The sequence below is a fragment of the Cucurbita moschata genome, unplaced genomic scaffold, assembly GCF_002738365.1.
Source record: "Cucurbita moschata cultivar Rifu unplaced genomic scaffold, Cmos_1.0 Cmo_Scf00027, whole genome shotgun sequence".
NCBI lineage: Eukaryota > Viridiplantae > Streptophyta > Magnoliopsida > Cucurbitales > Cucurbitaceae > Cucurbita > Cucurbita moschata.
In genome coordinates this window covers 1,247,146-1,273,094 of record NW_019268543.1, presented here as the reverse complement: position 1 = coordinate 1,273,094, position 25,949 = coordinate 1,247,146, and the positions used below count along the sequence as shown (strand labels likewise).

At 37.5% G+C, this 25,949-nt stretch overlaps 5 protein-coding genes and 1 non-coding gene across 8 annotated transcripts; 2 read left to right on the top strand and 4 right to left on the bottom strand.

The window, feature by feature from the left end:
- The first annotated feature begins 150 nt into the window (after positions 1–150).
- On the top strand, positions 151–4,917 carry LOC111462879 (probable 1-acylglycerol-3-phosphate O-acyltransferase). Its single transcript, XM_023106673.1, has 9 exons — positions 151–460; positions 902–1,138; positions 1,996–2,042; positions 2,239–2,357; positions 2,445–2,605; positions 3,091–3,200; positions 3,277–3,376; positions 4,423–4,546; positions 4,633–4,917. The coding sequence occupies exons 1-9, from the start codon at positions 264–266 to the stop codon at positions 4,756–4,758; spliced, it is 1,221 nt and encodes a 406-aa protein (XP_022962441.1). The 5' UTR covers positions 151–263; the 3' UTR covers positions 4,759–4,917.
- A 160-nt stretch (positions 4,918–5,077) lies between these two features.
- TRNAE-CUC lies at positions 5,078–5,150 on the bottom strand. Its single transcript has one exon. It is a non-coding gene; the product is annotated as a tRNA-Glu (tRNA).
- Positions 5,151–5,231: 81 nt separating this feature from the next.
- LOC111462877 (protein ACCUMULATION AND REPLICATION OF CHLOROPLASTS 6, chloroplastic-like) lies at positions 5,232–9,951 on the top strand. The gene is made up of 6 exons (XM_023106671.1): positions 5,232–5,865; positions 6,043–6,267; positions 6,528–6,788; positions 6,870–7,809; positions 8,493–8,626; positions 9,488–9,951. Exons 1-6 carry the CDS (start codon positions 5,371–5,373, stop codon positions 9,776–9,778), a joined length of 2,346 nt encoding a protein of 781 aa, XP_022962439.1. The 5' UTR covers positions 5,232–5,370; the 3' UTR covers positions 9,779–9,951.
- A 661-nt stretch (positions 9,952–10,612) lies between these two features.
- LOC111462437 (kinesin-like protein KIN-7F) lies at positions 10,613–15,713 on the bottom strand. The gene is made up of 13 exons (XM_023105997.1): positions 15,665–15,713; positions 15,000–15,302; positions 14,693–14,782; positions 14,522–14,622; positions 14,329–14,442; positions 14,163–14,244; positions 14,024–14,091; positions 13,822–13,887; positions 13,606–13,730; positions 13,136–13,472; positions 11,712–12,728; positions 11,244–11,557; positions 10,613–11,147 (listed from the first exon to the last, which is right to left on the bottom strand). Exons 2-13 carry the CDS (start codon positions 15,205–15,207, stop codon positions 10,826–10,828), a joined length of 2,844 nt encoding a protein of 947 aa, XP_022961765.1. The 5' UTR covers positions 15,208–15,302; positions 15,665–15,713; the 3' UTR covers positions 10,613–10,825.
- A 295-nt stretch (positions 15,714–16,008) lies between these two features.
- LOC111462910 (pentatricopeptide repeat-containing protein At1g25360-like) lies at positions 16,009–18,758 on the bottom strand. Of its 2 annotated transcripts, XM_023106723.1 has the most exons (3): positions 17,630–18,758; positions 17,457–17,529; positions 16,009–17,364 (listed from the first exon to the last, which is right to left on the bottom strand). In XM_023106723.1, exons 1-3 carry the CDS (start codon positions 18,557–18,559, stop codon positions 16,166–16,168), a joined length of 2,202 nt encoding a protein of 733 aa, XP_022962491.1. In that variant the 5' UTR covers positions 18,560–18,758; the 3' UTR covers positions 16,009–16,165. The 2 variants fall into 2 exon arrangements, with proteins under 2 accessions (XP_022962491.1, XP_022962489.1); XM_023106721.1 differs by having other exon boundaries at positions 16,009–18,758.
- A 679-nt stretch (positions 18,759–19,437) lies between these two features.
- LOC111462911 (B-box zinc finger protein 20-like) lies at positions 19,438–21,128 on the bottom strand. Of its 2 annotated transcripts, none has more exons than XM_023106724.1 (4): positions 21,067–21,128; positions 20,674–20,865; positions 20,159–20,590; positions 19,438–19,917 (listed from the first exon to the last, which is right to left on the bottom strand). In XM_023106724.1, the coding sequence occupies exons 2-4, from the start codon at positions 20,857–20,859 to the stop codon at positions 19,699–19,701; spliced, it is 837 nt and encodes a 278-aa protein (XP_022962492.1). In that variant the 5' UTR covers positions 20,860–20,865; positions 21,067–21,128; the 3' UTR covers positions 19,438–19,698. The 2 variants fall into 2 exon arrangements, with proteins under 2 accessions (XP_022962492.1, XP_022962493.1); XM_023106725.1 differs by having other exon boundaries at positions 21,075–21,093.
- Between the last annotated feature and the right edge of the window lie 4,821 nt (positions 21,129–25,949).

The following is a 25,949-nucleotide window of genomic DNA, read 5'->3' as shown; positions in this document are numbered from 1 at the left end:
TCTTCCACGCCATTTCTTCAATTAATCACCGCTAATAATTATAATTTTGTAGGAGTGGAAATAACAATTTTTTTTTATTAAATAAAAAAAGAAACACAAAATCACCACATATATTTTTTTAATTTTAATTTTTCAATTTTTTAATTAATTTGCTTCCTCGCCAAGTCGGCGAAGTCTTATGGCGGGCTGGTGGACGAACATGGTTCACTATTTATAGGACGGAAACTTGAATCGCAGAAGAATGGTTGAATTTTCATTTCTTGATGACCATAAATCGTCTGCGAATTTCGAGCTCATTTGCGAAGATGGCTGAGGAGATCAGTAAGGCAGAACTCAGAACTGCCACTTCTGCGGCAGAGAAGGCGCAATCGAGATCTCTTTGGCCCTCTGTTCTCCGTTGGATTCCCACGTCCACCGATCATATCATCGCCGCCGAGAAGCGACTTCTCTCTCTTGTCAAGTAATTTCTCTCTCTTCTCCTCTCCTAAAACCATAGAGGTCCTTTTGAAGAAGAATTCGATTGATTGTTAATTGGGCGATGTGTTTGGTGTTTGGGGCCAGATTCTGGAGATGGAATTTGTTGGTTACTGGAATAGTCGCTCCTGTTAGAGTTTTAGATATTTGCGGTGTAATTTATCGTGACGTTTCTAAAAAATTATTTAGTGAATTGCGACAACATTTCGAAGTTCTTTTTAATTCGAAGGTCATTGGATTTCATGACAACTAGAGAATTCGCATTTCTTTCGTTTAAGGCACGCTTTGGAAACTGGAATCCAAAATTGCTTATCCATGTTATCATTTAAGAGCTTCATTAGGAATAGATAATAATATGATTCGAAGTCTTGTTTTGTGACAATTTGTTGTCTCTTTATTTATGATAATCGAATTTGTGCAATTTCAGAACTCCCTATGTCCAAGAACGGGTTAACATTGGTTCTGGCCCGCCAGGAACGAAAACTAGGTGGTTTTGTTCTTCGAGTGATGAGCCTAGATATATCAACACCGTGACATTCGAAAGCAAAGCTGAGTCTCCGACTCTTGTAATGATTCATGGTTATGCTGCTTCTCAAGGGTTCTTCTTCCGGAATTTTGATGCTCTTGCCAGTCGCTTCCGGGTCATTGCCGTCGATCAACTTGGGTGAGCTTAATCTTCTAAGATAAATCTTTTAATTTGATGTCTAAGTTTTATTTAAATAGGCCATCTGGTGTAATCCATGTTTTATTCCTTCGCTGTAATTTGTGCTCATCGTTTGATAAGCCTTCTATTATGTATGTATATACATACATAATAGAAGGCGCGATGAAGAAGAGTGGGGAAAAAGATGTCATTACAAATTAGTTGGTGTGCGCAGTACGTTTATGTTGATGGGGGAGGATGTGAGCTCAGAGGGGTATCTTTTTTGCTGATCATTTTGTGAGGTTATCCTGTGGGAGAGGGGAAGCTCTAGTATTCTTCCATTGACATTGTACCCTTGTTGATAAATAAACTGAGATCCCACGTCAGTTGGAAAGGAGAATGAAACATTCCTTATAAGGGTGTGGAAACCTCTCCTTAGTAAGCGCGTTTTAAAACTTTGAGAAGAAGTCCGGAAGGGAAAGCCTAAAGAGGACAATATCTGCTAGCGGTGGGCTTGGGCTATTACAAATGGTATCAAAGCCAGACATCGAACGAGTGCCAGCAAGGACGTTGGGACCCCAAGGGGGTGGATTGTGAGATCCCACATCGGTTGGAGAGGGGAACAAAGCATTCCTTACAAGGGTGTGGAAACATCTGTCTATCATACGCATTTTAAAACCTTGAGGGGAAGCCCAAAGAGGACAATACCTACTAACGATGGGCTTGGGCGGTTACATAAGCTCAGTTCATGTCATCATTTGTTTTTAATGACTCGTCCAATATCAGGTTCTCCACCATCAGTACGGCTGTCTTTTTTTTCCTATAATGAATGAGCAACATAAATTTGTACTGAAGTTTCTTTACTTGCGTGTTTGTAGGTGGGGAGGGTCTAGCAGGCCCGATTTTACATGCAAAAGCACAGAAGGTTGAGTAAACTTCCATTCGATCTCTTAGTAGTTCTATTATAGCAAGGGGTTTTCCTCTTCTTTTGTTTGGTTTAACAATTATTATGGAAACTGCGGTAATGTACAATATTATATGGAAGTGAAACAAGCCATGTCTCTTGAACTTCAAACAATTTATGTTCTATTAAGGTTCTGATTCTTATGTTCACGATGCAGAAACTGAAGCATGGTTTATAGATTCTTTTGAGGAGTGGCGAAAAGCAAAAAGCATCAGCAATTTTGTTTTACTTGGACACTCATTTGGTGGATATGTTGCGGCTAAATATGCTCTCAAGGTGATTGCTTTTGCAATTCAATTATAAGGATTAAGCATTTATGATCGCCTTTGTGATTTCTGAGGTCAATGTCATTTTCTTTTTCAGCATCCTGAGCACGTCAAGCACCTAATTCTAGTTGGACCTGCTGGATTTTCTTCAGAGTCAGAGGCCAAGTCTGAGCGGCTTACACAGTTTAGAGCTACTTGGAAAGGAGCGGTTTTGAATCATTTGTGGGAGTCAAATTTTACTCCACAGAAGCTTATTAGGTATTTTCTACTTTTATTTAAGCTTTCGGTTTATTGATTAATTCGACAAAGAAACCTGGTTCTTTACTCTATTGTCATCCTTTACTCTTTTCTTTAAGAGTTGGGACTTGGGATCAATTCTTGGCTAGTTCATCCCAAACAAAGTATGACGCACGCCATATTATAGTTTCTAATAACATCATCTGATCTTATAAACTCAACAGCATGACTTCAGACAATGTTTTTTAACCCATAATTCAGTAGACTCTATAAAAGTTTGTCTTTCCATCATTTCATTTTTGGTGTAGTTGGATTGTATATTTTGGTTGAAAAGGTTAAAAGAAAGGGGAAAAATTAGACTTCTGTGTCATTGCTTAGCTTTTGTTTTTAGCTTTGGTACATTCATAATACTGGACAATTTTTTTTATCTTGTGCCACTATATAATATTTTTTTGGCAAATTTAAGTAATGCAAGACTCCTAATCTCCTGTCTCCGCATTTCTTAGAGGTTTGGGCCCTTGGGGTCCAGATCTTGTTCGCAAATATACAAGTTCGAGGTTCGGGACATACTCAATTGGGGACATATTGAATGATGAAGAATCCAGATTGTTATCAGGTAATGGAAGATAAAGCGTTGTATATTTGGCCCCAAAATATGACTTGTTTTGACATTTCCCTTTTTCCAAATGAAGATTATGTATATCACACATTAGCAGCTAAGGCTAGTGGAGAATTGTGCTTGAAATACATATTTGCATTTGGTGCGTTTGCTCGGATGCCACTTCTACAGAGGTTTGATTACTTTACTTTCTGCCATTTAAAATTGTGTTATACCTTTTTTGTTGGTTGAAATTATGTGCCGTCCAATTTTACTTTCTGTTCCATTTTAAAAAAAAAATATTATTGTTTTCACGAGAAACAAATATATTATTGATGTGTTGAAATATACCAAAGAAAAAGGGAAACCCGAGTAGGAGAGGGTCACAAAATGTCCCCTCTAGCTAATCAAAAGGTCATTTATGTTAAAAACCACGACTCTCCACAATGATATGATATTGTCCACTTTGAGCATAAGCTCTCATTGCTTCGCTTTTGGTTTCCCCAACAGGCCTCATACCAATGGAATGTATTCCTTACTTAGAAACCTATGATCAACCCCTTAATTAGCCGATGTAGGAATCCTCTCGCAACAATCCTCAGTGACTTAAACCGTAACTAGAAAAGGAGGAGAAAAAACATTTACACCAACTTAAAGCCATGACAAAATCATCATACGAAAAGGCTGAAAACACATCCCTGTCAGTCCTATCGTCCCTTTCCTTCCAAAGACACCAAAGGAACGCCTCTCCTCATCCTGTTCCATTTTGTTTGATAGATTTGGTCTTGCTAACTGTCTATTTAGTTTTACAGTGACCACAATAACTTTCTTATGCGTGTCTTTTCCTTTTAATTTTGGGTCTCTCTGTAAGCTTGTGCAAGTAGCTGCATTTTGAACTGTAAACTTATTATGCATCTCTGTCTATGTAGCACTGTTTCTTTCCATATATTTAGAAGCTGAGAACTCTGGTTTATTATTTTAGAAGAACAATAGCTCTAAGTGAATGCAAGTTTCTTATAGTTTAATTTGAAAAACCCTTTGTAATAACAAGAAACAATATTTCATGAATTAGGGATTACTTCTGGGGAATAAGGGCTTGTGGAGCTCAACCTCTATAACACTGTCTGAAAAAGAAAAGTACATAAAATTCACTAATACTAGATCGCTTAGTCTGAATGTAATTAATTGTGAATTCCATGATAAGAATATCTGCATATCTGATTACCTTCATTTTGCTCAGGGCATCCGAATGGAAAGTTCCTACAACATTTATATACGGTTATGAAGATTGGATGAACTATCAAGGCGCTCAAGAAGCTCGCAGAAGTATGAACACACCGTGCGAAATACTACGCGTTCCTCAGGTTTTACCGTCCTTCTTGTTCTCTTTAGATAAGAATATCTGTATTTTAGCATCCATCTTATAAGACTATTCTTATTATGACTGCAGGCTGGTCACTTTGTGTTCATAGACAGCCCTAGCAGTTTTCACTCGTCAGTGTTCTACGCGTGCCGAAGATTCCTCTCTCCCGAACCCGAGAAAGAATCCTTGCCAGAAGGTATAATATCTGCCTGAAGTCTTCACCAAACATTTTGGATACAAATTCAAAAGGAGAAACCCAAACCAGTTCATGGAACAAATTGTTTTTTACATCAATTTTTTTATGTATTATATTTATGAAAGTTGTGTAGCTTTTGTGCTTTTTATAGTTTAATATAGCACTTTGCAGTACAAGACTTGAATGTTCCAAAAAATGCTTACCACTTTTATATTTGAGTAGCTTTCTTGCACACCAGCAGCCCTTCAATAGATACGAAGAATAGATGTCCAAAAATACATAAATCAATTACTAAAACCTTATTTTATTATTAGAAAAGTTGAAAACGAAAAAAAATTCCGTTGCCGGGAATCGAACCCGGGTCTTTCGGGTGAGAGCCGAATATCCTAACCAACTAGACTACAACGGATTTGTTATTTAACTGACAATATTTTTTTAATAAAATATAAATTTATGTATTTATATATTTTTAGCGGGTGATTTACGGTTACTCTTGGACTTCGCGACCTCTCGCCAGCGAATCCACGAATTGAACTGAAGCCATTTTCAGAGACAAACTCCAAAATTCACCAGAGATCACTGAAGAAGAAGAAACCTTGTCTTCGCTCCGCCGGAGAATACGCATTCCGATGGAAACAATGTCGAGCTACATAACCACTGGTCTTTACAGCCGCTCACCTTTCACATTTCCACGCCTTAAACCACGACGTCTCAACCACTCCGGCGGGAGTAGCGTCTCCGTAAACTGCGTTGCTAGCAAATGGGCTGAGCGACTACTTGGAGATTTTCAATTCCTCTCCGGTTCCTCCTCCACCGTCACTCTCTCTCCTTCTTTCCCTCCTTATATTGCCTCCCCCGAGCGCCATGTTACAATCCCCATCGATTTCTATCGAGTTCTTGGAGCTGAGACGCATATTATTGGGGATGGGATTTGTAGAGCTTACGAAGCTAGAGTTTCGAAGCCGCCGCAGTATAGGTTTAGCCAGGAGACTCTGATTAGTCGCCGGCAGATTCTTCAGGCAGCTTGCGAAACCTTGGCGGATCATACTTTGCGAAGAGAGTACAATAAAGGCCTTTCGGAAGATGAAGACGGTACTGTTCTCACGCAAGTTCCTTTCGATAAGGTAACGTTTGTTTTTACATTTGCTCTGTTAATCAATATAAAAGACAGTCTTGGTTGGTTGAGTTATATTATGCTTTTCATATTGTAGCGAATGTCAGTTGTTCCAGTACCTGATCAAGCTGTTTGCTGTATAACCTTAAATGAGCAGATTTTGTGAATTGGAATTGTTAATTTGCAGGTTCCTGGTGCTTTGTGTCTGTTGCAAGAAGCTGGAGAGACAGCATTGGTTCTTGAAATTGGAGAGAGCTTGCTTAAAGAGAGGCTGCCAAAGTCATTCAAGCAAGATATCATCCTGGCCATGGCTCTTGCTTATGTTGACATATCAAGGGATGCTATGGCATTATCTCCTCCTGATTTTATTCAGGGCTGCAAAGTGCTCGAGAGGGCTGCCGAGTTGTTGCAGGTAAATATTTGATTGTAACTCTTCAATTCCAACCATTGCCATTTTCAAGAAGGCCTTTTAAGCTATCTTTTCTTTTTCTTGCACAAATTAGCAAGAAATGGTGTACGTAAAGAATGATGATGATTGATCTCAATGTTAAGCACTGAGTAGTGATGAGAAAAAGGCATAAATAAAGACTAGATCAATTGGCTTTCATGAAGTCATGCACGAAATATAGTTATATTATGCTGATTGAAGAACACTTACCTTCGGCAATGTAGGAGGAAAGTGCTAGTAGTCTTGCACCTAATTTGCTTTCACAAATTGATGAGACATTGGAAGAGATCACACCTCGATGTGTTCTGGAACTGTTGGCTTTGCCTCTCGATAATGAGTGGCGAAAAAGAAGGGAAGAGGGTCTTCATGGCGTGCGCAATATTTTGTGGGCTGTTGGAGATGGGGGAGCAACAGCTATTGCTGGTGGATTCACCCGTGAAGACTTTATGAATGAGGCATTTGAACGAATGACAGCATCTGAGCAGGTTTGTGCAGCATTAAAATCTTCCTAAATAGTCCTCTCTTTTGCTGCTTGTTACATTAAGCCTCTCTTTTTCTGTTCAAAGGTTGATCTCTTTGTAGCTACACCAACAAATATTCCTGCAGAACGTTTTGAAGTGTATGGAGTGGCACTTGCACTCGTGGCACAAGCCTTCGTTGGCAGAAAACCGCACCTTATCCAAGATGCTGACGACCTCTTCCAACAACTTCAGCAAACTAAGGAAGCTGTTGTTGGGACTGCTGTCACAGGATATGCACCTCGCAAGGTTCATTTTTTCCTTGAAAGGGGGCTATGTTCCTTACTTTGTGGAGAACTTGACGAGTGTCGATCATGGCTGGGCCTAGACAGTGAGACTTCACCTTACAGAAATCCAGCTATTGTAGATCATATTCTAAATAATTCTGAAAATGATCTTCCGGGGCTATGTAAGCTGTTGGAGATGTGGTTAGCAGAAGTGGTGTTCTCCAGATTTAGAGACACGAAAGACATTTATTTTAAGCTTGGAGATTACTACGATGATCCCACTGTTTTGAGGTACTTAGAGAAACTGGAAGGAGTTAATGGTTCACCACTAGCTGCAGCAGCAGCTATAGTGAAGATTGGTGCTGAGGCTACTGCAGTTCTTGATCATGTGAAATCCAGTGCTATTCAAGCACTGCGGAAGGTGTTTCCCCTTGGTCAGAACAGTTTTAGGCGTGAGGCAGATGCGGAAACGGAATATATTTTTCCTGCTGTAAATAGTCAGGTGCCTTTAGTGAGCTTTGATGAGAATGAGAATGAACGTACCAACTTATCTGAGGTTTCTGAGAGAGCTAAAGCTGGCGAAATAAATGATGAAAAACCAATTACTGATCAAATTAAAGATGCAAGTGTGAAGATCATGTGTGCTGGTTTGGCAGTTGGGTTGGTGACTTTGGCTTGTTTGAGGTTCTTACCTGCTAGAATTAGCACAACTTCTCTACTTAAAGAAGCTGGTTCTTCTAGCGCATCAACTACCAGTGTAGGTATGGTCTAAATATTAAAAAATATCATAAAGAAAATTCTAATTTCAGATTCCTACGTCCAGAATTTCTAGATACATCTTATAATATAGTGTATTTATGTGTTGAAGATGGTTTTATGCTCGGGAGAACTCGTAGTAGGGTTGTTTGAACTATATTTAGGCATAATCCTTTTTGTTTGAATCCATCGTTTGCTTTATATTCTTCCAGTGGGAATTGTCTTGAATTGTTCAAGTCACAAGCACAAGGCATTTCATATTTTTATTTTATGAACTTTCGTTGAATCTGGAATGTGTTATAGTTGAAAATGGTTTATCTTAAACTTTTTTAGCTGTTAAGGTTTCATTTATTTTTCTGGTGCGTGATTTGCATGGCTACTCCTTGTGGCTTTAAAAAATTGCATGTCTTTCCCTTCCGTATGCAGACCAAGTTAAGTTCTTCCTCTCCCTTTTAGCATTATGGTCTGCAAATTGGGTTATGGTTAGTTTTTCAGCTAGAAACTATGAATTATCAGAAGTCCAAATGCCAGTTTTTTTCTTTTCTTCGTCATATATGTTTCGACTGATTTCAGTTTCCAATAGCCAACATGTCTCGACTCTCGATGATTTACGAACTTCTCTACCGTGTCAACTTCATGGGAGGAAACCTGGTCTTTGAGTTTCATAACATGATTTTTATTTGCGCAGCATCTGAAGTTGAAAATTCCAGCGAGGAGTCGTCTAGAATGGATGCACGGATTGCAGAAGGTCTAGTTCGCAAATGGCAGAGCATTAAGTCTCTGGCTTTTGGACCTGATCATTGCCTAGAAAAACTACAAGAGGTAAGGATGTTCCACAAATCGTACATACAAAATTATCCTGTTTTGTTGTTTCATTCTGAGCTGCAATTGACACAATGGCCTTCCCCCCTCCCTTTCCACAGAAATAAAATAAAATATAACGGATAAAAACCCATTTAGTTTGATCATTAATGTACAAGATTTTCCTGTTGACATCGTTGCAATTCTAAGAGAATGATCCTCAGAAGCAAACATCTCAATTTTTGTGGGGTGTTTTATCTTTCCAAACGTGATTCCATTACCATCAATTTGTTTTAGTAGTGCTTAACTTCATTCTCTTATATGTTATGGAGTTTTTTGACAATTTTGTCACCAAAAGGTTCATTATGATTTATCAAGGATAAAACACTTATTTATCCTTTTTGGTGGTGATTACAATGGATGTTGAAACTATACGTTAGAAAGATAAATGTAATAATCTGGGCAGGTAAGAAATAAAGAGAACAATATTTGCTAGCGGTGGGTTTAGGCTGTTACAAATGGTATCAGAGCTAGACACCGGGCATTGTGCCAGCGAGAACGTTGGGCCCCAAATGCGGGTGGATTGCGAGATCCCACATCGGTTGGAGAGGAGAACGAAGCATTCCTTATAAGGGTGTGGAAACCTCTCCCTAACAGACGCGTTTTAAAAATCTTGAGGGGAAGTTCTTGAAGGGAAAGCCCAAAAAAGACAATATCTGCAACTTTCAGAGTAATGGCGTCTTGTCATCCAATGACGTTCTCAACTTGTCTTGTTTTAGACCTGAATGCATTGATGCAAGTTGTTTTTGACTGAATGCATTGTTTCTCTCACTTATGTTTTCCTTTGTAGCAAACATAATGACATTATAATATCTTTTCCAGATATTAGATGGTGAGATGTTGAAGATCTGGACGGATCGTGCAATCGAAATTTCAGAAATCGGTTGGTTCTATGACTACACACTCTCGAATCTAACCATTGACAGTGTAACAGTATCTTTAGATGGCCGGCGTGCCATGGTGGAAGCAACTCTTGAAGAATCAGCTCATCTCATTGATGTAGGCCATCCAGAACACAATGACTCACACAGAAAAACCTATACAACAAGATATGAGATGTCATATTCCAGTTCTGGATGGAAAATTTCCAAAGGTGCCGTTCTTGAATCTTAATTGGATGGTTATAATATATCATTAACCTGTAAATGCATCTCTTCTGGATTGTTATAATCACAGCTTTTTAGTGTCTATGAAGAGGAAGAGCGCTGGGAAGACTCTTTGTCGAGACTTGTGGTATTTTTTGTGTTAATAATTCATTTATTTAATCTTTTCTTATAGCAGTTCAATTCAAGTTTGTCATAATGTTTCATACACATTATTACTATTTATGATAATCTGAATAAATCTTAGGAAGACTGAGCTTTTGGTCCCTCTCTTTATGTGACGCTCATTCTCTTTCTTTATCTGTCTTTGTTTATCTCTTTTAACTCTTCCTCTCATCACTCTTCCTCATTGTTCATTGCTCTCTTTTTATGCTACTCTTACATTCTTTATCTCTTAATTTTGTTGTCCACTAAATGCAACGACTCAACAGCATCGAGTCTACAGGTAAAAGCTTGGCTTAGATATTCGATTTAGATTTGGTCTTCGAGCTCCCACGATTAGAGACGTGTAAGTCTTAATGACAGGTTTGATCCTCGTGTGAATTACACAAGGTGGGGTTAGTGGGTCTTGGCTAGCCCATTCAATGCAAGAACATGCTTGAGGTACTAAAAAGAGTCAACCGAAACAGCTTGATCGGTTAAGACTAACCCTCGATCAAGAGGTGAGGTGAGGTTCGAATTCTCCCACTCTTATTAATAGTCTGTTGGGAGGACATTAGTGGAAGTCAAAGATATTCATTAAACACAGTAAGTTTGGGTAGAGAGAGATCATTCATTATAGTAGAACCTTAGAGGGAAGCTTTTTCAATAAGTACTTCAGGGATCTTTCAGTTGTACACAGGAGGGAAAAAAATGGTGTTCTTTGTTAGTATTCCTCGCAAGTGTGTATATACACGTGAACAACAAGAGGTCAATTCAATTACAACATGAAAGGTGAAAAGTTAAAAGAGAATCTTATCCATCTTCTAGGGAATTTTCATTACATAATTGGATTTTTCTACTAGTCTGGATGAGTAAAGACATAAAAAATACGTACTAAGATATGAAGGTGCACAGTTCAAAAAGGAAGAGACAGGTTCCTTCTCCTGGAAAAAGAACTTTGATGTAAGGATTGGAGTGAGAAGGATAGCCCAAACATCTCCCTTGACACCTGATCAGAGTCCACAAATCCAATTAGCTTTGCCACAAGGGCAGCACTTTCTTGTATATGCTCCATGTCCTTTGTTCTTGACCATAGCATTCGTGTCAACTGTATGCTTCGTTGCTTCGTCTTCAAGTCGATACCCCACTTCTCGTAAAGCTCATCTCTTTCTTTCACTGTGAACTTCTTTTTTATTCGCCTGGCCAACATTTCTCTCTCGCGGTTGAGAGCCTTCAAGCTACTCCAGTTTTACAGAAGTGTTTTAGTACTACTCAATAATCACACTGGATGAACTCAGCATTTTGGTTTAAAAACGAAAGAAATAAGCACATACCTCGAAGCTTGCGTGATGGCGTTTCTTCCCGACACATCAGTTGATCGGGAAATGGCTTCCCTCATAAAGAACAACCTTCTAAGCTCTACTTCCATGTATACAGCATCCGAAGGGTCTCCTTTAAAAAGGATGAAGAAATATGATCTGTGAGCCAATGGTACGTTGCAAGCATCCCAAAGCTCAATTATCTCTCTTTGTTGATCTTGGAACTCTAAAATCCACTCAGGATCCGACTCAAAATCTTGTGCCTCTTCCATGTAAAATTCTTGTGTGCTTTCTTCTGGTTCATCCTTCTTCCAGATCATTCCCAGCCTCTGTCATATACATTCATTGGGATCAAGAGAAATATCCCAAGAAGAGTTCAAACTCTACATTTCTCACGATTGTGATGAAAATGTATTATGGTTTGTCAATGGTCACAGAAGAGAATGATACAAAATGTAAAATACAAAAGAAAAACAAACTCACCGAACCGGATCGCTTCCTTATCCGAGCTTTGCCCTTTCCTTTTTTTTCAGGAGAAAAGTTGACAACACTAGTATTATCATTATCATCATCATCTTCATCTATTATTTGCAAAGTCTTAGCTTCTGAACTGTGACTACATACAGGTTGTGAGTCCATGGTGTCCATATTTCCACAGCTTAAACCGCGCTTTCTCCAACTGCCTTCTAGTCCAGAGAAGTTCACGACAGATCCAACAATTTGAGGTTTCTGATCTATCTCTGCCTTTTCAATCCAAGAAGAAGGTGGTGGTAAGGTCAGTAAAACAGTCAAACAACTTTTGCTTCTGGCCAACTTTGAGTTCTGAAAACCAGATTTTGTTGTTTCCTTTGCGCTGAGAGATCGCTCAGAAGGATAAATATTTACAATACAATTCAATGTTTTCTGCGTCTCAGCTGCTTTTGGCACAAAACCGCTGTAAGTAAAATCTTTGTCAAATGTAATTATCTCCGTGTTCTTCCTTTGTGGGAATACCACTTGATTAGTGCCGGAAATACTAACCATCTTTCCTTCACTGTCCTCCAATCTAGCTAAAGTTAAATCACCATCTTCGTTTAGTGTTTCTTTTGGTTCTTCCAGTTCAATGCATTGAACGTCCTTACAACTATCTTCATAATTTGCATGAACACGTTTAGCAATCTCTTCCCAGTCGTTGTAAGGATCAGGTCCAGCCAGTTCAGGAGTACTGCTATCTAGTAGAAAATTGTCCTCGTCACTAAAAGAGAATAGAGGATCAACCTTGTGAGGGCTATTCTCTTCTTGTCCATAAAATGTGCCAAAAGTTTTGAGGCTTGAGTCTTCAGAATGCAGATCGAGATCGAGATCGACATCGGCATCGAGATCAACTAGATCTGGTACTGTTTGTACTATATTTTCACTTTGCTTAAATATCATATCTTCTCCGACAGAATACAATAAATTCTCGATTCGATATTGAGCAAGATCACGCTGCCGAGTCAATTCCCTGATCTCTTTGTCCATCTGAGTATTCATAAACAAAAACAAAATAAGGAACAATTACAACAGCGACCACATATTCAACATAAACCAGATAATCTAGAAACAACTTCTAACTCTAATTCCCATTTGTCAAACAACTAATCAATTTTCATTAATGATTTTACCTCATCACTTTCCTTAAGGGTCAACAATTAGAAATAAAAGGAGCTGAATTTACCTTCTTTCTGTCCAAGTTAGAATTTACAGAGGCTGTTTAACCATGTTCAGGTGCAGAAAAAGTAGAGTAGAACGCTGTACCGATAAATAACTTACCGCTGCCTGATTCGGGTTATTCTCCTTTTGTTGAGAAAAGTGTTTCAAATAGATTTCATATATAAATAGGAAACCTGTTTGATTAGATTGAATGAATGTAGGAGCTAAATCCTCACCTGCTCAATGACAAGTTCTTTCTCTTTCAACAAGGCAGTAGAATCTCCTTTGCCAGGAAGTGGCTTGAAGTTCTTCATCTCAGTCTCAAGTCTAGCCAATTCCCTTTGCAACTGCTTCACCAAAGCCTTATCTGAGACCACCACATTGACATGTGCATTTGTACTCACCGCTTTTGCACAAGTAGCAAATAGCAATGTATTTCTTGATTGTTCAACATGGATACGAGCAGGACTCATAGTACAAATGATAGCTGTTCGACCATTCCCCCCTAGAGAATTCTGCAGAATACGTGTTAGCTTCGAATCTCTATAAGGTACGTGCCCGTTCCTTCCTTTGCTGCATTCCATTCATAAACAGAGAATACAGGATCATATGTTTTGTTTTTCTTTCTTATGAAGCAGAAATGAAAAACAAGAAACGAAATCATTCCATTTCTTCCATCAAATATGTGGATGAAAGAAAACCAAACCTTAGTTTGCGAATAACAGTTCCCAGAGCCAGCAAACTACGGTTGATATGGCAACCTTCTTTTAGTCTTGTCCCAGCAGACATTGTTTGAGAAGCCCGTTCACTTCCAGCAAGATCAACAAAGTTCTGTATAAAGAACAAAGAAAAAAAGTTTTTTTTTGTTTAGAAGAGGATTTCTCAATTAATTGAACTTCCAAGAACAGGTCCTTTTTTTTACCACTGTAGCCGTGAGACTGCTTGAAGTTCCAGACTTCTGGAATTTGCGAGCAGTGCTTTCAATTGTCTGCAGGAATGATATCATTTAAACGATCCTTAATGAGAAATTTAACCACAAGGTTTAAACATTGTTTTGATCCTCAAACTTCTGGGAAAGAATTTAACCCAAATTAGTAAATTAGTAAATTTCATGGCATACTTACTAGCCTTAGGATTTGATGTGATCTGGAGCTAGTTTCATTCAGAGATGTCTCCCCTATCTTTCTTTGAACTGCTTAAAATGCATCTCAGAGATAAATTCTCAGAGGTAAATTTATCAAAGGAAGAGTTAAATATTTTCACCTTGACAGAAGGAAAGAAGCTCCTGGAGATGGCCCCTGTCTTTCAATGTCTCCTCTATAAGTTTCTCAACAACAGTTCCTTTCTGCAACATTAAGGCTTACATGTCATTAAAATCTCTACTCATTGTTATAAATGAACAAAACAGAAAAATGAAAAGTTTATGCACCTCAGGATCATCAAGCAGTCTAAGTGGGACACTTTCAAAGCTAAGGAGATCTCTAACAGCTTCATTGTATATCTCAATCGCTGAAAACTTCAGCACGAATTCTCTATCTTGATGCTACGATCCATAAGTTATTGTCGAGTTAGACGTGTCATATAGCGTATTAAATTTCTATAGATTCGATGATAAAGCTTACCTTCTCAATGTAATCATAAATGTCTGCCACAGAATACTCGGTGACTCCATTCATGGTGTAAGTCTTTCCACTGCTTGTTTGCCCATATGCAAAAATTGTTGCTGAAAGTAGAGGCATTGTGATAATATGGTAGGCATATTCAGAAATGGAAACAGAGATAGTATTATTTACAGTTAATGCCGTTCACCACAGAAAGAGCTACTTCTTTGGCTCCTTCTTCATAAACTTGCTTTGTTGTACTGTCACACCCAAATACTCTATCTAATCCACCAGGTAGATGACAAAGAAGAACAAACAAACAAACAAAACGCAAAAGAGGAAAATCAGATCTAGAAAATTTAGAAATGATTATGGCTTGACTAAAACATGTTTTGGATTGATTTTGAATATGAACATGATTGTTAAAATTTCAAAATCACTCCAAAATAATCTAAATCGATCAAATGAACAAGATAATCGAAACATTTGTGTTTCTTACCGAATGTGTAAGTTTGGGGAAACATAGAGCGGTCCGGTAAAGTACTTCGGAATACGACGGAGTTATTGTTGATGCATTCCCAATCGGAGGAGTCGTTTTTGGCCGATTCCTTGTCGTTCAATGGCCTTAACCTAATGGAAACGCGGATCGTTTCTTCTAGGGTATTTGAATCGTGAACAATCCCCCGCATTGGCTCCTCGCCTCCCATATTGTTGCTCCGCGCTTTTCTTAATTCCAAAACCGATCGGCTCGCCTTCTAGGGTTCTCAAAGCCTCAAGAGAAGTCTCCTGTTCAAACGAACTCCTGGAGAAAACAAAAAGGAATCAAAAATTGAAGATGAGATTCACCAGACAGTTCGATTTCGAGCGGGAAAATCGTAAGGAAAAAGTGGCTTTCCGCCTTCTCGTCCTTTTCCAGAAGATGATCTGCAAAGGAAAAAAAAAACAGAGGAAAAAGAGGGGAAGGGGAAAACAAAAATGGCAAAACAACAACTAAGCTTTTCCCTCCATTCCATTCCCCGCTCTCTCTCTCTCCTCTCTCTCTCTCTCCTAACTTGGGATTGCAACTGACCGTTGAAAATAACTACCATCCCCAACTATATCAATGCTCTATTTACGTTTTTACCCTCCATCTCTATTTCTCAATGGCACGTGATGAAATCAAACCTTGTTCTAGGAAGAATGTCCGTTGGTCGGTCGTTTTTTCTTTCCTATAATGTAATTACAGGGTTGTATTTGACTTCGGTACGAGGAAACCATACCATTGTCTGTCTCCAACTAGGTCGTCCCGCAGCTGGCATTGACAACATTTTGGATAATGTTATCCTTCGAATGTGGTCTCAATTTTTTCATGTATCTCTCATCTACTCTGATGTAATTTAATAATTGTATTAAATTAAACACTAAACCTGCGTAAACCAATCAATTTAAACCATTCATTAGATTTAAACCATTCATTAGATTTTCATTTTAGAATTGTTAAAACTTTTTTAAATACATAATTGTCTGACATTCCATTCATGGAGCGCACACGAATTGTATTAGAAAAATACGATCAACCCAACCTAATCCGACCCATTTTGAATTTATTTAGATTTGGTTTGACGATTATTCTAAAAAAATATTCTAACCCGACTTAACCCTATAACCCACAAACATCTCCGATAATTACCAGTAATTACCGCACGAACATTCACCGTTGTTAAAATGGTGAAACCTCTTCCTATCCCTCACTATTATCTCTCTCTTCACCACTTTAGACATGAACTTGAATGCATTATGGCAATCCCCACAGATCCTGAGGTTCTTGAAAACCCTGACTGTGGCTCCTGGAGGGAGCTTCATTAGCCCAAACGCAACAGCGACCTTCTCACTGTGCGTAGACAAGGCATGTTCCTTTTGCTCACATTCCATATCATGCAACACATATTTAGTGTCTGGGACATATCCCAATTTCTTCATTTCAAGCCCCAGCTCCTCCAGGTAACGGTACACAGATACCACCTCAGGGTGCACATCATCATCGACCAAGAACACATGAACCTCGTTCTCGACCTCGATCCAACTACAAGCAGGCTCCTTCTGGACCCCTTTGTCCCTCATCAACTTCCGCACCTTAGCAACGTCGTTCCACCGACCGACATCGGCGTACATGTTCGACAAAAGTACATAGGTTCCGTCGTGTTGCGGCGTTAGTTCAAAAAGTTGCTCAGCCGCTTCTATTCCTAAATCCAGGTTGCTGTGAATCCGGCAACCAGCAAGAAGAGCCTCCCAAACTGGTGCACCAGGTTTAGAAGGCATAGTGTTGATGATATTCTTGGCATATGAGAACATCCCAGCTCGACAAAACAAATCGACCATTCGAGCATAATGATCTTCATCAGGACTGATGCCGTAATTTTCTAACATCAAAATAAAATAATGGCGTCCCTCCTCAACCAAACCAGCGTGACAACACGCAGTAAGAACAGTAAGAAAGGTTATTCTGTCAGGGAATACGCCATTTTTCGACATTTGATCAAAAAGTTCAATAGCTTTTGTACCATACCCGTGCTGTCCCAGTGCTGCAATCATGGCATTCCATGACACCAAGTCTACAAAAGGCATAGAGAGAAACACAGATTCCGCAGCCTCAAGAACTCCACATCTTGCATACATTGATATCAATGCATTGCCAACAGAAAGGTTTGAATTGTAGCCCAGATGAACAAGTTGAGCATGGAGCTGGCGACCATTCTCCAATGCTCCAAGCACAGAACATGCTGTAATTGCGCCTGTAAATGCATAATCACAAGGTTCAAAGCCATCCAATCTCATTTGCTTGAACAGCTTCAAACCCTCATCTCCAAATCCATTTTGTGCCAATCCTGAAATCATTACAGTCAGTGTAAGAAGGTTTTTCTCTGGCATTTCTTCGAAGAAAGACTTCGCTTCCTCGATACGCCCTGCATTCACATACCCTGATAAGATTGCATTCCAAGTAACAGTATTTCTAAGTGGCATCTGATGAAAAGCCTTCCGTGCCTCATCGACTTTATCGTTTTTACAATACAAAGTAATCAGTGCATTACTCACAGACAGCAAAAAGTTATGATTTGGGTTCAGCTCATTTTTTAGAATGTAAGCATGCACCTGTTTTCCCTGTTGAAAGAACCCACCATTGGCACAAGCACTGATTATGGTCGTGTAGGTGACCTCATCATGCTGAATTCCGAGAGAACGCATTTTCCTAAACATTATCAATGCTTCCAGAAAACAACCATGGTGTACATATCCCGATATCATGGCATTCCATGCTGCCCCAAGCTTTTCAGCCATTGAATCGAATACTTCCCGAGCGCCATTTAGATCATCGTTCCGTACGTACCCAGTAATCATCGTCGTCCATGTTAGCTCATCCCTCTTAGGCATTTCGTCGAACAGTTTCCTAGCAGAAACCATTCCTGAAGATGATATCGCCAATGGTGATGCACACTTGACATAAACAGACAGAAGAGCGTTCAACACTGAAGAAGAAACACACCCCATTCCAGACTTCACCACTGCACAATGCATCTGACCACACTGCTGCTCATTGTCAACAACAAGCACCAAAGCACTGAGAACGCTTGTAAATGTGAAGTCATCAGGCCGGAAGTCATCCCGTCTCATAGCACGGAACAGTTCAAGAGCTGAAAGACCATCATCGTTGTGCGAATAACCAATGATCATTGCATTGTAGAAAACAGTATCCCTCAAATGCAATGGAGTTCCATTAAATATCTCTCGACCCAGTTTCAGATTCCCCGAAGCAGAATACGCCGTAATCAAAGTAGTCCTTGCTATCGCATCTGGGCTGGGAATTTCGTCGAACAGTTGGCGTGCATACACAAGATTCGACGATTTGCAATACACTTCAAGCAGCCGGTTAAGGAAATGGCCACGAGGCTTGAACCCGGATGCAATCATATGGCCATGAACTGCCCGAGCAAGTGAAAATGAAGTCGGATCCTGTGGGGAACAGAGCTGCAATTTTGCGGCATACCGGTTTGCCACCATGCGGATGTCCAATGCATTTCTCATGAAGATTGATGAGAATTAGTGGCATCGTTTCGAATTAAACAGGGAAGTTGAAAGTATTGATGGAATGGCGATGAATCATGAAGAAGCTGGAAACGTGAGACGTTCCAAACAAGCCGGGTATTCTGTAATTGTCGTAAGCCATTTCGCAGCTACAACTCCTAAACATTAAATGAGCTTCATAGATTTTGCAATGTCAGAATCTTGTTTAACTTAACTATGATAATAGAATTTGAAGGTGTGAGTCTTTGTTAGAAGGTTTTTGAGAATGAGTCGAGCCTCGATTTAAGACAGACTATTCGAGGGTTCTAATAGGCCTTAGGGGCGAAGATCTATATTGTTCTTTGTTCGGATTGTTGGAAAGGGAAAGATTGTTAAAGATTATTGACAAGAATCTTAGTTGGCTAATTTATAAGTAAAGAATACATTAAGTCCAAACCAAAACCATTAGAGCTTATGCTGAAGGTGGACAATATCATATGATTGTAGAGAGTCGTAACCATCAGAGTTTATGTTCAAAGTGGATAATATCATATCATTGCAGAGAGTCGTCGTTCCTACAAACAAGAAGCTCTCAGCTATTAATTTTGAGCAAACCAACCAGACTACAATGAACTGCTAAATTGACACGATTAACATAATTTGATAATTTGATTGTTTATAAAAATCTAATTAAATTTAATCCATTAATATAATAATATCTTCTACCTAATATGTTTTAAAACTTTTAGATTATCTCTAATATATAGATTATTATTTGTAATATACGAGTTAAAGCTGATAATATTTGTTAGCTACGATTTTTTACTATTACAAATAGTATCAGAGTTACACATGTGACGGTGAACACTGGAAATTGTGAGATCTTCATTCTCGAGGAAGAAGAAGAACCCATTATATTACAGCTGAACCATTTTTGGTTTTTTAAAAACTAACAGAAACCAGAAGAAGAAGAATGTACCCATTAAAGAACAGGTGAAACCTAAACAAAATGTAAAAGAAACCCATTAAATTACAGAAGAAACTTGAAACAAAAAGTAGAACCCAGAAGAAGAAGAAGAAGAAGAAGAAGAAGAAACCAGATCAGAGAGCGAAGAGGAGAGAAGAAAATGGCAATAAGGAATGGAAGTGTTGTTGGTTAATTATGAAAAAGGTCTGGACCCCTTAAACCCTGCAGATGGGGTTGTACTAATAATCTGTGGCACAGTGAAACCATCGTCTGTCCACACTCTATTCACTTTTGATGAATTCACTACCAATGCCTTCGTGTCCTTCAACCCAAACAGCGCCGCTGGTGGCCCCTGAGGGACCCAAGGCTCCAAGCCTTCCCATGATGACAATGGAAACCCCACCCCTTCAAACTGCCAAAAGAGAAGACACAAGAACGGTTAGAAAACACAACTATCCGCACTGATATGATATTGTCCACTTTAAATATAAGTTCTCATGGTTTTGTTTTTCGAGTTTTCCCCTGTAGAGAGTATTATTTGATTATAAACCCATAATCATTCCCTAAATTAACGACTTTCATAATCAAACATTCCTCAACTCAACTTTTTCGTCAGCTTCACACAGAAACAGTGACAGAGTTGTTAAACATACCTCAAGAAACTCTTCAAATGGCCACCCAGGAAGCGTCTCCATCAAATATTCCGATATGCTACTAGCTGATCCACCGCCCTCAGTCGCAATCTGACCTCCGCCGCCCTCATTCACGGCTGTCGTCGGAGTTAAGTTCGTTGGGGCATTTACACAAACACTTGTTGTGCATACCGTTGGAGCACTAGAAACAGCAGCCGCCTTCTTGACAGAGCCCTTTAACTTCGATTTAGAAACAACACAACCACCACTCCCGATCAGTTTCTCCCCGGAGGGAGGCGGTTCGTACAGAGTAGCGGTGGCGGAAAGCTTAATCCCAATCTGAAGAAACCTATCGTGCTTCATAGTGAGTTCGTTGGCCGAATGAATTGGATCATCGCATTCTCTACACAGAATCGCTCTATCCTGCTGACAGAACAAGAACCCTCGCCGCTCCTACAAAATCAAATTCAAAAAATAAACAAAAACAGAGTAAAACCCAAATCCCAACAAAAACCAATCAGATCTCAGCAAAATACCCGGCACACATCGCAGACGGGGGCCTCCGCCGCATCAGAGCGGAGCAGAGAAAAGCGGCGGTGCTTCGAAGCGAGCTTATTAGCATTGTGGACACGGTGATCGCATAAATTACAGAGCGCCGCCTCGTCCGCCGTGCAGAACACCACCGCTTCCGCATTTTCACAGACATCACACAGAATCTTCATGTATTTCTGATTAAGAACAACAAAAGAAGAAGAAAACGCTTGGCCAGAGCAATCAGGGAAGAACTCGTGAGAAAAATGGAGAATCAATAATTACACAATATAATAAGAATGGCGGTACATCCATGAGGATCCTCCACAGTGAAGAAATTAGATCTTTGGCATTAAAAAAATAAGAGATTTAAGAAATGATTAGAACAGCAAACCCACTTTCTTACAGTAAAAGCAAAAGAATCATTTTCAGATGTTCATCCTTCGAACTCCGAAGCGTCACCAAAAGTTATAATGGAAGCCACTGTTCAATTTTTCTAGTTTTGTATGTACTTATGTGGAGGGTAAAGTTGTAATTTCAGGGTATGACTTTTGAAACAAAAACTATACCCACCTTGGCTTACGTCAAAATTCATATCCATTATGCCCTCCTTCACAAACCTAATTTAACAAAATTATATTCCGACCAAAAAATATATTTACATTCAAATTTATGTTCATTTTAATAATGGATAATAGCTCAATTAGTTAAGACATATATTTTCGATCAAAAAGTTAAAGGTTTGAATCTCTATTTATACACGGCATTGATATGTCATAAACAATAAAGAACGACCTCTACGATATCAGTTACACGCGCCTCTTTTGATGATATATGATGGAATTGTTAATTTAAAACCATATTTTAAGGATGATGGACCTAGTTATTTCAATAATTAAAAAAGTAAAAAAAAAAAAAAAAGTAAAAAAGGGACATCAAAATGCTTGAAATAAGGCCGTACTTAGAGCTTGGGGGCCAGCTGTCCAGAGATTATGAAATTAATTTTGATTAATGCCCTTAATAAGCATCTCACTCATTAATTAATTGCCTTTTTCCCAACCCCACATTTATTCATTTCAATAATATTTATTAATCCATTATATTTATATCAAATGAAATAATAGAAAAAATAAATTTTGTATTTTTATTACGGATATAATTATATATACATATTTGTATTCAATTTTATAATTATTTTTCTATTATTTATTCTGTAACTACCTTTTGAAATAATTTTTTTTTTATTGAGTTATATGTATTAATTAAATGTTTAAAAATAAATAAATAAATATTTTAAAAACTAAAATTTTACCTAGGTTAAAAACAAAATCCAAAAAATATATGGTTTGGTTATTTATTTTTATAAAATTGTTTAGCTATATAATTACAACTTAAGCCCCTATTGAAGCTTTGAATTGGGCCGACTCAAGAGTCTACAAATGGGCTTTCAAATTCATCCGGCCCTGATGTAATGCTATAATGGATTTAAACTTAGATATTTCTTTTTATTCCAACTCACTCAGCCCAATGGGCTTCGTGGGCTTACTGGGCTGAAAACACCATATGGGCTTAGCAAGCCCAAGAGTATTTAAAAAAAAAAAAAAAACAAGAAAAATCTAGAACCAAACAAAAGACAGTAAAGAATAAATACATAAATAAAGGAAAAACTTTTTCCTTAATTTTTTCAAATAAATAATAAAAAATTCAGAGAGACCACCAGACAATCCAAAAATGGTTGGCTTTTTTTTACCACTTTTACCTACGAGAGTTTTCAAGTAGCTTTGACCTAAAGTCAGAGGTCCCTTTTCTTTCTGTCTGTTCATTGCCAACACAGCACACCCCTTCCCATCCTTAAAATCCTTTTTTATTTAATTATTTAATTATTTAATTATTTATTATTATTATTATTTAAAAAATTCCCTTTTTCATCCCTAAAAATGTACTGCCTTAAACCTTGGGGGAAAGAGGCACAGTCAACTGAGACAAAAGAAAGCACAAGGCTCGAGATATGTAAGAAAAAGATGCAATTATTGGAATTCCCCATTTCTCTCTCTCGTCTTTACATAATTTAATTTCCCTTTTCTGTCGGCATAATTACTAATTATCTCTTTACATTAAATAAATCGAAATTTTGGGGAAACATTATCCTGTCTCAAATATGGCAAAACATATTACTTTCGTTAAATTTGAGGTCTCTCTCTCTCTCTCTCTCTGTCTCTCTCTCTCTGTCTCTCTCCAGGATTTCATATTTATTATTATTATTATCCAGAAATTAAATTCGGACAATTATTACTTAAGTCATGCTTACGTCGTATTAAAACCCTTTTTTGGATATGGGGGCCCAAAGAAACAAGTGGGCCGAATGATGGGCCTTGGATGTGGCCCAGAACAAAACACCTTTCAAGCGTTGAACTCTTTGTAGCAGACAGGTCCATTGTTGGTTTGTCTCCATCTTCATGGGTCAACCATCTCTGGCGCGGCAAAATTAAGGTTGTCTTTTGTCCTATTATTATTTTTAAAACCCTTTGTTGTTTTATTTTTTTCCCCTTTTGTAGCTTTTTTTTTTCTCTATTTAAATGTTTATTTATTTATTTTTTTCTTTGATGGGACAATTAAGAAGAAGAAAACATTTGAACCGAGAAACAAAACCTTTTAGCGAATAACCTCTCATTCCAATTCTGAGATTCCTTTTCGTTAAATGAAGGAGTTTTCTTCGGTCGAAGAATCGTTTTAAATTTTTATTTGATATGACATTAGTTTTCTAAGACGTCATATCAATAGATTTTGGTCCGATAAATCAAAATATACTATTTTTTAAAGGGTGAAGCATATTTAATATTAATTTATGTGATACCCATTGCTTATATCCTTAATTTTAATATATATTTAAAAGGGTATGAAAAATCTTTCCCTAGACGCGTTTTAAAAACGGTGAGTCTGAGAGCGACACGTAATAGACAAAAGTGAACGATATCAACATTATTTTTGAAATTTTGTTATAGAGTTAATAGATAATATGAATATCTTAAAAGAAAATAAAAGAAGAAAACATAGACGTCATCAAAAAAAAGTGTGGAATGATTTTACTAAACACAAAAATGGGATGTGTTTAGTTTGGGGAAACTGGGCACATGGTCAGCTACCAGTTAGCTGCTTAAAAGTTGAGACCAAACCAGAAAACAAATAATAAAAATAAAAAATAAAAAACAAAAAGACAAAAAAGAAAAAGAAAATAATAATTAAAAGAAAAAAACTTAAAATCAATCACAATTCACGACAGAGTTTTTTTTTTAAAAAAAGAAAAAAAAAAGGGGAATTTATTTTGTGAGATTAGATCAAATCAGATGGTGGGAAAGTCAATGTGAAATTTGCCTCGGGCCCCTAATTATTCTTCCACTTATTTTTTTTTTTCCTCTCTCTTTATTAAGCTTAAACAAATGCCACGTCAAAGGTCAAGGACGGCGATGTACGGCGGACTACGGCGGCCGGCGGGTGGCCATCTTTAGTGATCATTAATTTCTATATTTATATTATTATAATAAAAACCCAATTATTAGTGGACAGTGTCCACTAAGTTTTAGCGCGGGTCACGTGATCGTTTGCTTAAAAGGGCTTTTAAGTCTCTTAATTAAGCTTCTCTACCCTTTCTTTTCCCCCCCTATTTCTACGTAATTAAAATCATTATTTCTATTTCTTTTTTTTTTTTAATTCTTTTCTCCAATAATTCAACACCATGAATTACAACAATAATTTTACTTTTGTTATGTAATCATTAATTTTTAAACGCCTTACCAATCAAATAATAAACAAAAAAACGGTCATAAAAATAAAAAATGGATAGAAATATGAAAATTTTGATACCATAATTTAAATTATAAAATTAGCAGCAATCTCGAAAAAACTAATGTTATAATTTTTGTAAATAGGCAAGAAAAAAACAAAATAAATATCATAAACTGTAAAAGGTTTATTTGTCTGAAAATAATTAGTAATAATTACAAAAAAAAAATATATATATTATATAAAAAATTGATGGATAGCCACTCGAGATGTTTCTTGACATAGATGAGTAGTAAATAATGTTATATAGTCATAGAGGCACTCTACGTAGCTAATCTTTTTCGTCCCGAAATAATAAGGCGGCCTTGCTTGGTTATTCTTTTAATTACATATTTTTTAATTTACAATTTATTTCGATAAATTAAATAAATAAATAACACTTGAAGACTATTTTCTTAGTAATTAAAGTTTAATTGGGAATTGGAAAATGTTGATAAAAAGCATATTAAAGAAATGTTGTTGACCTTGGGAAAATAGAGAGATTTGGATTAAATAAATAATAAAATGAAAGACATAACACGAAAGTTAAGGTCAAATGATAAGTTGATTACGACACAATTTGATGTATTTAATGACAAAAGCGTATGTCTGAAATCTGGATGACGACAACAAATTCTCACAGCTCTGGCTATGGATTGGATTGTGTCATTTTGTTAAAAATAATAATAATATATAAATAATAATACAAGAATTATTAATATATTAATATTAAATAAGAGTTTAATATTTACAATAGTAATAATAACACATGTCAGGTTCAGAGGGTCCTGTCATGGAGATTTCCGGGATTTGCATGTGACACTAACATTCCTTCCTCTGTAGAGTAGATTGATTGCTGTGAGGATTATGAAACTAAAAATAAAGAAAAATTTTAATTAATTAAAATAATTTTAATAATTATAATAATAGAAGGGAGGGGGAAAAAGGTGCCTGCGGGTTTTACGGTGGAAGGACGAATAAGAAAAGGTAGAGTTCTGACACGTGGGCAGCTGGCAACCATTGGATCTGTCATGCAAACTACTGAGATTTTTACTCGATATTCATTGAAACTGAAAGACAGACAACAGTAGAGGAAGTGCCCACTCATAGATCTTCATGTTCCTTCTCTCTCTTCGTGTTACTCTGTGGCGTTCGTATCGTAATTATGGTGTGAGCGAGAAGAGAGGGTGGAAAAATGGAGGGTTTTTTAGAGAGAGAATTGTTTGTCTGGTTATCTTAAATGAGGGTTTTTTTTTTAGGCGAGGAGAGAGAAAACAGTGCAGTTGCCATGGCGGCGTTGCAGGGCTCTAATTCCGTGCCATAATTGCATCGATACAAAGAAAGAAAGAGAAAGAAACAGAATTTAAATCCCAAACTAAAGTATTCTTATTTTTTCAAGTTAAAAAACAAAACAAAATAGAGAAAATACATGGAATATTAAAAAAAAAAAAAAAAAAAAAAA